Below are 11118 nucleotides of genomic sequence, written 5' to 3'. Positions count from 1 at the left end.
GAAGATACTATAATTTTTTTATGCTTAAAAATTAGCCTATTTGCACCTAATTTAACCTCATGAAAAGGGTTGTGCTTTTTTGGGTTATCAGTCGCAGTAGCACTTTAGCAGTAATCCATCTTGTAACAGAGCCATAGAGGTGATGAGAGGAATAACTGGGTGACCCAAAATCAAATCCAATGAACGAAAGAGAACCAAGAAAAACAAGCTGTACGTACGACATGTGATTTCATAAGCACATTTAAGATGCCAAAAATTTATAGTCCAAGATATATATATTATTCCCATTTTACTGATTAACCGTTGCAAATGAGTCATGACCCACTCCATAAATACTCAAGCATCAAGCGTTTTAATCAAAGCCAAGATCAACTCCAAGGCCATCCAATTAGCATTATCCAGAGTGTGGTCCGTCCTTCAATTTCAATTCACTCCCAAAAGCAATTACAATTACAGTAATTCTTTTCATTTTATATATATATATATAGATGTCTTTTTTTTTTTTCCATTTGCGCGCACGGTCCGTAACGTAAGCTCTTTCACACATCATACATAACAAGGAAACTGTTCCAGCTCCTTGAAAGAAGAAAGACTGAGGGAACATCACTTTTTGATTTCGACATGATTTTTGTACTCTGTTAACTCAATTATTATAACATACAACATTTAAGATGAAGCTCCAAAAAACTTGAGATTGAAACCTCTCCCTCAAAATCTTCATCTTATTTCTCTTTTTTTTGCAGGAACTGAGCCCCTCCCTTATTTCCTGCAAAGAATCACATGTAAGGCCTTAGATTTCCTCACAAACTTCAACATTTTGGAGTCCCAAGATTTGCTGGGATAACTCCACCAAAGAATCTTTAACTTATACACTAGTATGTTCTATGCATGTAAAATCCCTATTTAACTATGGATACAATGCTTTAAAACAGGATTCCATTACATTTCAGCACAACATGTTGCCTATAGCAAGGCACCAATGACCCATGGTACTTTGTTTCACTATTTTTATTCAAATGTTCTCAGAAATTGATCACATTAAACCATCACTCCTTCACTTGAGTGAATCCGTTTTTATCAGCACAAGATTTTTTATCCTTTAACATAAAACTTGCTGCTTGAGTAAATAATCGATGACACCTTACGAACAATGAATGGACAGCTAACATTTCTAGTATTATATTTCTATATTATTTATTTAATCATAAGGCATCAAATCAGAAATTCAATGTAGAACAGCCTAGAACTTTTTAAGGGGCAAAAGATAAAACTCAAGCTCAAATTAAAGGCCTTATCAAAAACTTTTGGGTATAATCATGATATACAAGGAACTTCAATGACATTTCGTTCATCTGCAACATATACAAACTACCTCTTAACAAAAAAGATTGATGATAGAAGCATACCAGGGAAGCTTGAAAGTGTCTTTCCACCACCCTTGTTTTGAGCAGTTGGCAATTATTTTGTCTAATCGTACAATAATCTCCGCAAAAATCGGCCTGACAACAGGTTCTTGATCCCAGCAGTTCTCAACCAGCCTGTTTATATATTGCAATGGTAGTAAAGCTTAGAATATTTGTACGGGCAATAGTTGATCAAGATAATTTTTAGAATGTACAGCACTTTTTTCTCCTGAGAAGAAAGACATAAAAAAAAACAGACCTGGGTTTTTCTTTTTTCAAAAAAATAAATAAATTTCAAAGGAACACAAAACACCAAACAAACACACACACACACAAATCTGACCCTGTTATTAATTCAATAAACTTGATGCTAGAAACCAAGGTAAGTCTACTTTTTATCTCGAATCCCAAACTTACTCTCTTAAGTCTGGAGGATAACTTCTTGATTTGGTCTTGAATGGTGGTCTCTTTCCTTCCAAACACATCAATTTTACAGCCTCTTCTGCAGGCTTGGGATGAAAAGGCACTACTCCTTCAATCATCTGAACCCATACAAGAACAAACAGAAAAAGTGGTTAATACCTAGTTTCAGACTAAAAAGCAGCTTTGATTTGCCTGAACAATTACTTGCCTCAACCCCATCCTAAAAAAATCCTCACATTGACTTCTCATTCTCACTCACACACTCTCATACACACAAAGCAAACTAAAAGAGGAAATGATCACAGTGTAGGACACAGGTGAGCATCTGTTTTTCTAAAAAACACAACATATTCACTATCTGAAAGATGTCAGAAAGAAAAACAAGGAGTTCAAAGGACAATTAAATTGCCTTTAGCCTTGTAACATTTGTGTCAGTCGATAACAAGTTTTTGAAAAACAATGTACCTCATATAGCATGATACCGAAAGAATATGCATCAACGCTTCGATCAAAAATCACATTTTTATAAATCTCAGGTGCCATATATATATCTACAATCAGAAAAACCAAATCATTAGTCACAGTTTTACCATAGCAGAAAGAATACAAGTATCATACTTATAATAAACATCCAACTAAAAGATTTTTGGTCACAAACTCACTCGATGGATCAACATCAGCATTTGGCTGTGCTAATTTTGCCTTGTCTGGTGATATTTTTGACAATCTTATCAAACCAAATCCAGCTACCTTCAAGTGACCACCATTATCCAGCAACACATTTCTGGCACCTTACCAAAATTTCAAACATTAAAGAACAGTACACAACAATGAGTAAATAAAAACTTCAACTTGCAATTTCTGCAACCATTATATCAACTTCTACGGTGGTTGCCTTACTTTGGCTTTAAATCACAGTGAATGATTGGATCTGGTTTACATTCATGAAGGTAATTCATTCCCCTGATATCAAGAAAATGATAGTCATTAAGTGAAGAACCAGGAGAAATAAACGACTTGAAGCAGTTCCATGCGTTACTAAATAGAGAATAATGTAGAATAGAAGAACAAGAAGCATATTCAGCACATTAACATTTGAATTTTGCATAGGTGAAAAATAGGACTTATGATGATTAAAGTGATAATACAGACAAATATTCTTAAAGTCTGATGCAAAAGAAAAAAACACACATGCCTGGCTATGTCAAGAGCAAATCTTAAAACTTTGGATGGAGATAGACGCCCTTTCCTTTGAAGGTAGCTTCCCAAGTCACCCTGAAATAAGGATCATCACAATAGTAATGTTAAAGTGGGGAGTAAAACACTAAAGACTTTCTCTAGACAAAGCAAATTACGCTGCTAGTACAATTCCTTGGTGTAGAATACCAAATACAGGAACCATGCCAGAAAAACTTATGAGTACATCCCATCTCAAGAACATCTAAAACTAAACTGAATGAAAACCACGTGCAATAAATTTGAAATATCAGAAGCTCTAATATAGATATGCAGGAGAAAGAAATCGAAGTTGTATTCATTAATGACTGAAGATGGTTGTGGGGTTAAGTCCATTAATTAGGAAACACCACTTCAGGCAATGAATAAGTCTTTATTCCTTGTTTCTCCAGACATTGAATGCATATTGATCATGGCTGCAAAATGCACATACATGCTAATCCTCCTACCTAGTGTCAATTGTTTGGCTCATGCATATGGGAAAAAAATTATTAGGCCCTATGGGGAAATCTTCATTCTCTAGTCATCCCACTTTTCTTCTTTTCTCTCTAAATGAACAAACAATGTGTTTATCTTCTATCATAATTAAATATAAAAGCATGCCTATACATATAAAATAGACAAATTGAAAGAACAAAAACACAGACAGGATAGTCAAGGGGCAGGCAGGAAGACAAAGGGAGAGAGACGTGCTTACTTTAGAATGATACTCTGAAACAATCATCATGGGAATATTTTGTGTAACAGCTCCGACAAATTGAACCACATTAGGATGTCGAACTTTTTCTAGTAAAGTTAGCTCATGCTTGAAAGCATTTCTGTTAAGGGAAGAGATATGAATATAGTTTTGTGTTAGAGCTCTGCAACAAAGTTGGTAAACAATAACATCCCATCATCCCTTTAACAAGAATTGCAATAAAACATGCAGCTATTATGAAACAAGAAATATATGGTAACCAAGTGAGCTACACTCTGTAAAAGTTGAGACGATAAAATCATTTACTTAGCCATGTAACCTCAAAATTTGTATCAAATGCAATTCAACACATCATTTGGTGCCATTATACCAGATAACAAATGATTGAAGGAACTCAGAGGCATTCCCTAATCAAACTAACAGAACATGCTGATATGAATGAATGTAGGTGCAAACTCGTTAAAAATTAAACCAAAATTTTACATATCAATCATTCTAGTGTCCACTGCAGCACAAGGCCACTTTGAAAGTTGCTTTGTACCAGCTTTGTGCAGTACTAATTATCAAGACTAGAGTTATATCCTGGCCATTTTTGCTCCCATACATATCCCTTAGTTTCTACTTGTTTGAAATTTAGACTGCAGAACTCATATCTGCTGATAATAAGAAAATTAGCAAACTATACTCTGTTTCTTTCCCCGTTCTTGGACTATGCACAAGAATGAACACTCTTGTTAAATGCAGTCACAAGCCATTCGAGTTGTGTCAAAAGCAAATCAGAAAAAGAAGTACAACAGAAAAAGAAGAAGGATAGCTGGTGCGGAGGGGGTCAACATTTTGAAAAAATTTATGTACAAACTTATTAGCATAGGCCACAAAGGCAGATAAAGCAGTGGCAAAAAATGATACGAGTGGTAATAGACATCAAAATGATAAGAAACAAACAAATTGTATTGCTGTAAGAACATCTAGATGAGAATCAGCATATGGCATGAGAGACACTTTGAATTCCAAGCAACTGTAAGAAGTCAAGGCAATGTGCAAAGTAACATCATAAGTGTAAATGACTGATGTCAGACCGGAAAGTAAATGTCTATTTTCATTGACATGAGTCAAGCACATATCCAAAAGAAAACAAGGTAAGTGCATACATGGTCTCAGGGTCTGAATAGCTGTCCTTATCTAGTATCTTTACAGCAACCTTTGTGCCATTCCATCTTGCCACTTGATATGATCCCTGGCAAGTGATTTATGAAACGTTAAGAATCCATCCATGAAAAGCACAAAACAAGAAAGAAGAGAAAAGAAGAAAGAGAATCATGTAGCCCTTCTACTCTTTCAAACATGAGACAATAAATATAAATTCATAAAGATGCACATCTGCGCATCAACCACAAAGGCAATGACTATGATTGCCTACACCATGGTCAAGGGTATACCAAAAGTTTGCTCAAAGGAGCAACAGTTTTGTCAATCCTTGAGGGGGATTATGCAGAGTTAATTTATTTCTTCTTGGAAAAATATGAAGGAGATTCACCATTTCATAATATGATTGACAAGTTTCAACTTGTGCAGCAAAAGCAAAGAAAAGCTTTAACCTTTAAAACAACATGTCATCATTGATATTTGGGAGGACATTCTTAAACAAGTTTAAGAAACATGTCTTTCTCAGAAATCTAAAACGTGTTACCACCACAAATATAAGACAACGGCTTGTTTTTACAAATAACTGACTATGCAAAGACCAAAAGAAAATGTTGGATGCATATGGCATCCAAACTAATGCCAAATGAGCCACTATTAACACCTAAAAAAGCCATTAAAAATGCCTACCAATCTGTCAACACTTTAATGCTTTTATAAAAATTGTAGCATGCCCAGTAATCTTTCATCAATTGTAACAATTTCCCACAAGAATTATCATGACTCTTGAAAGTGGAACTGGACTGAAAAGGGAACCAGATCTGGTAAAAGAAGCCTAGACTAATCATTTCACAGTGGAATGAATGAAATGCAGAATACTATCTGCAAATCAACCTAATCACCTTTCAGACTGGACCATACATGAGCTTCCAAAAACATCAATCCAATAAAAGGAAGTGAAGAGAACCAAACCTTTGTTATACCATCGGACTTCCGAACTTGAAGCTCCAATGGATTAAGCTCATACTCTGGAACCTCTCGAGGGTTAGCAACTGTCATTGGCGTTTTCCTGGTTTTCTAATATCATGGCCAATACGTAAATATCAATCTTCATTCAGGCATAAATCATCATTCACAAACAGAGATGATGCATAGATGGAAGAAGAAAAGGAAGAAAAGTTAATATCGTACAGGAACTTTGGCTCCACGAGCCTTTAAAATATTATACACATCTACATTTCCATAAAACTTTGCATCAGCAGCTGCCTGCCCATATAAAAAGAACTTCATTAGCATTGCTAAACATGCATCCATATCATCATGAATTAAAGTACTTTTGATAAGTATTCTGCCATATGAAGTGTTACGGAGCAACTTAAAATTCAATTTGGGGCCATTAGCAACGCTTATAACTATGCACATTTGTCTACCTCCTTTTCTCCTTAACCTTTTGTCCTAATTTGCCAAATCCAAGCACCAGATAATGTACCAACCCCACAAGATCCCAATTTCATATACCAGAATCCCACAAATCATTTAAAGCTAAATAGCTGAAATATCAAAACGAAATCTAATTGCACATTTTTAAATCTCATTGTCCAAAATCAATACAATAGATTTATCCCAATTCAACAAACCAACTAATAAAGACCATTAATCAAAATCAAAACAATTAGTTTAATATGAAATCTGTAATCAAATCCCACCTTTCCGAAGAATTCAAACAATTGAGGGATTAAAAATTAACAAAACAAAGAAGTGAAAAAATTTGAAAAGGAAAAAAGAAATGTACCGTGCTACCCCAACGATCACGGGCATCAATGTTAGCCTTCCTAGTAAGAAGAAGCTTAACAACCTCAACATGACCCTCACAAGCAGCAATATGCAAAGCAGTACGGCCATCCAAATCAATGCTATTAACATCAATGCCTTCATTCAACAAATCCTCCACTCCTTTCACATCCCCTCTACACGCCATGAACAGCAGCTGCATGGTCGAGTCCAGGTTCTCCGGCACCGTCAGCTCATCACTGACGGGACTCCTCCTAATGGGGTCAAGCGACGACTGCCGACCGAAGCTGAACCGCAGATTGTTCTTCCGCGGGTCGAGCGACGATTGCCTCGTGAATTGGCGGCTGAAAGTCCGTTTTAACGACCCAGTTGAGAATTGGCGGGATATTCCCCGTTTAAGCTGCGCTGCCAAGTTTTCCATGGTGGTTCCTTGTGGTACAAGCGAAAGGGAAATCCGGCAAATCAGGTGAAAAAAATTGGAATCGCAAGATTACATAATCATCAAGGAACTATGACATGTAAGGTTTTGGCTTCGACAGATCGAGAGCGAAAAGGGAAAGGAGGAGAAGGTTAAGCTCAGGCTCTCGATATCGAACCGCGGAAGGAAAAGGAAAGAGAAGATGATGATGATGATGAAGTGAAGGCGAACGAGGAGAAAGGATTTGAGATCCGAGCGAAGCGCATGGGAATGGAGAAAAATGAGGAAAAATGGTAGAATTTGGCTTTTTGACAACAAAGCCCTTTTTTTTCTCTTCGCCCTCTTTCAACCGAATGCAGCGAAAATGGAGTTCATGCGGAAATAAATTTATACTGCAATTTGGACGTGTAAAACGCCCTACAGCCTACAGCCTGTAGACCCTACACCCTAAATCCTACTTTACTTATTATCAATTTTAATTATATTTTCCTTTTTCAAATTTTCATTCCGCTTTGCTATTTTTTTCATATTTAATCTTGTCCTCAACTTTGGATCCTAAATAAATCGGTACCAAGCTTTTATAATGTTGTTAGATAGATGGTCAAGTTTAAAGTATTTACTAGGTATCTTTATCATGAATCTCTTATCACTAAAAATATAATGAATTGAGATAAATACAGATTAATTCTCTTTCATAGGTGAAATAATGTATTTTAATAAAAATTACTTCATTTAGGAAGTCTATTTTTTAAATTAAAACTACAAATTCGTAACATCTCATTTACGCAATAAAAGCTTAAAAGTTAAGCTTTTCTTTTTGCCGACCTCAATCACTTTTGCTTGGTAATTAACTTTGTTTTACATGCTGACAGAGTTGATGCGCCCCACAACTACAAAACACAAGTCTGCCTTCAATTTGTTGCCACGTGGAAAATGAGGGATATGGTGGGGTTCATCTGACAAGGCAAGGGAACCACCATAGTTGACTTGCGCAAAAATCCATTGGCTGCTGTCGGATTCATGGGGATTGGAGCCAATATGTGGATTTCCCCTTTTACCTGCCATGCCTTGAGACCATCCCTCTATTTAATACCCAACCAAATAATGAGAATCTTATCTTTTAATTATGCTCATAATCTGAATCTGTTTGCTCTCAGATTTGTCTGATTAAGGAAAGGTTACTGCTAATACTTAAAAAAGAAATAGCTTGATTAAGGGAGATTAACTTCTTTATCCACACTACCATCATTAACTTCTTGTGAAGTATGATTGACTTGACTAGGTCAACCAAGTCATTATGGAGATGATGATGCACTAATTTGGGGTTTAAGTTAGAGTAGAGTGCGATTAGGGCAAGTGATATTTATTGTCAATGTGACAACTTGTGATGAAGATATGGGAACCTGTCACTTCCCCAGTTGACTGCAAAATTGACTCCTTTGAAAGGGTTCCTATAATGGTAAAAATACAACTGGCAGTGCTACTCTTCTAGCCTTCAATGCTAGGGGAAGCATCAGGCGATTCCGTCGACCTCGGCTGTGGAGGATGGCACAACCGATCAAGTTGACCGAGGTGGTGGAATCGACTGCCACCGACCGAGCCAAAGCAGAAGCCCATTAAACCATGACCGACTATGGTCGGTTAATTCTAACAATTGTAAAAGTAAATTTGACATAACAAACATGGTGGTGACGGACATCCTCTCAAAGCTTTCACTTGAATCCTGGCATGTTTCAGTTGTGTTTGTAAACCTTGATCTTCTTCTCTCTAAACGTTTGATTTCATTAGTAAACAATAAACATCACCAAATAACTTCAAAAATAATAACCTTAATCTTCTTCTCAAAGGTTGTCATAGCATCACCCTTAATGACATTCATTATTTCTTAACACTTTCAACAAAAAAAGAGAAAAACATTTTAGTAGCAGAGAACATTTACAATTCACTTACCCACTTTTAAGAATGATTGCTATACCCTTGTAGTTTCATGTCCTTGTAATGGATATCATGGAATAAGCTTAGTTGAAACTCTTGTGAGTGTCGTGAATAGTTTTCAAAGCAAAGAGTGAAGGGATGATCAAAAAGAGGATGTTAAACAAAGGTTAGAACTTAGCCTCTCACTTTATAAGGGTCAGTTATTTGATTAATATTTGGAAAAAGGATTCCCCATCGATGATCGAAACCGATTAACCTTTCAAATCGTCACGATTAATATACTCTTCAATTGGAGTCGATTGACCAAACATTGTTCAACAGAAATCATCGAAAACTGTTAGTTGGATGGATGGTTTCAACCGCCTATATGCTCAACCCTATTGAATGCTATTAATGGGAATGTAAATTTTGAGGGTGAAATATATATAAATGTGGCCAAACTCATTATACATTGATTTATTCCAAATACATTGTATCATCTATTTAATGTTAGTTTTTTTTATAAGAAAAAAAATTGAGACTTAACAGTTTGAATAAAAATTTTATGTGTTTATTATTGAATAAAATATTCAAGGATAATAATGTTTAATGAAAAATGTTATACGACTTATTATAAACAGATATGATTAAATTAAGTTGAAAGACAAAAACTATCTTGATATGACCAGACGAATATCGAATATCGAATATCAAATAGGTTTAAATTCGGTGAAATCTAAAGATTCCATATTCTTTTTCTTAAACCCAGCAGAAATTGAAGTGCAGACAATGAGCAAAAGGAGGAACAATCACATGCAGTGGTCTACGTTTTGTTTGGCAAATTGAAGCAAAGTTTGAATGAAATCCAGCTCAGCTCAGCTGCTTTTTGTCTGCCGAATTGAATTCATCCAACTAAATGTTTTGGGCTCTTTTTTTTTTTTTAATTTTTTAATTTTTGTGAATGTTGGATATAGAAAGACAAGAAGAGAGTGTACAAGGACAAGCCCATAAAGCAAAAGTGCTTTAGGAATTAGGATCTTATGGTCACCCTTTTGGATCCTAAACGGAATACGAATCCAAAGCCAGAATCTACCCAAATTTTAATTAGCGAATAACATTTTATAATGTTCTTAGCTAAATTTATTTATTTTTATAAATTTGATTAAACTATTCTAATAACATTAATGGCAAACTGGCATAGAGATGGCTGTTCTATTTAGGGCTCATGTGATTGCGTTTGCCGTGTTAAAAAATGATTTTGGTTCCAACATATTTTTAAGATTACCAAAAACACTTTTGAGTATCAAATTATCAAAATATTCATTTACATATTTTTTTTTGAATTACAAAATTATTTCTTTAATTATGTAAATTTTTGAATTTAAAATAAAATTTCAGTGCATTTTAAAAAATAATAATAATATAGTGAGAATTTAACTATTTAATTTCTAATTTAAATCCATTTTAAAATTTTAATATATATGTTTAAAATTAAATTTTACAAAAATAGTTGTTTACACATCTTAAATAATTATTAAAACTATAAAATAATGACTCAATCTGCCTATATGGGACGCATAATAATAACGGACAAATATCCCAGACTTTAATGGAAATTTCACTTTCAAGCCGAAAGGATGGACAAAAAAGGGATTCGCCAAGCTCCTGCCGACTGTGAAGAAAGTTTATAATTAGTGCCATACTTGGTTCAAGTTTTAAAAATTTTTTATTTCTGAAATAAAAAAAAGTTAAAGATTTAGGTTTGATTAACGTACAAATTTCGTCAAGTTGAAATGAGTAAAATGTAGATACACATCTAATTAAATTTAAAATTTCAATTAAATTATTACAAAATCATTTTTTTAAGAATAAAATTTACTTATATATAGAATAAAAAACAAAAAGCATAATAAACATTTAATTTTATTTTGAATCAAATAAAATCTTATAATTAATAATTGATTTAGTCAAAATATTATTTATTATTTTATATCATATTTATAAAAAATATTTTTAATGAAAATAATTTGATAAATTAAAATTCTTATATGTACTATTTAAAAATTAGATAAATCTTATTCATATTAATCATA

General features: G+C 34.3%; 1 protein-coding gene across 1 annotated transcript; it reads right to left on the bottom strand.

Annotated features, from left to right (window-relative positions):
* Nucleotides 1-240: 240 nt before the first annotated feature.
* On the bottom strand, nucleotides 241-7476 carry LOC18602294 (integrin-linked protein kinase 1-like). The gene is made up of 12 exons (XM_007033574.3): nucleotides 6695-7476; nucleotides 6094-6168; nucleotides 5875-5979; nucleotides 4911-4996; nucleotides 3760-3880; nucleotides 3022-3101; nucleotides 2727-2789; nucleotides 2489-2610; nucleotides 2292-2377; nucleotides 1821-1945; nucleotides 1407-1538; nucleotides 241-766 (listed from the first exon to the last, which is right to left on the bottom strand). Exons 1-12 carry the CDS (start codon nucleotides 7112-7114, stop codon nucleotides 760-762), a joined length of 1422 nt encoding a protein of 473 aa, XP_007033636.1. The 5' UTR covers nucleotides 7115-7476; the 3' UTR covers nucleotides 241-759.
* Between the last annotated feature and the right edge of the window lie 3642 nt (nucleotides 7477-11118).

The sequence above is a fragment of the Theobroma cacao genome, chromosome 4, assembly GCF_053813885.1.
Source record: "Theobroma cacao isolate CCN51 chromosome 4, ASM5381388v1, whole genome shotgun sequence".
In the NCBI taxonomy this organism is placed as follows: Eukaryota; Viridiplantae; Streptophyta; class Magnoliopsida; order Malvales; family Malvaceae; genus Theobroma; species Theobroma cacao.
This window is presented reverse-complemented; position numbering and strand designations above follow the sequence as displayed.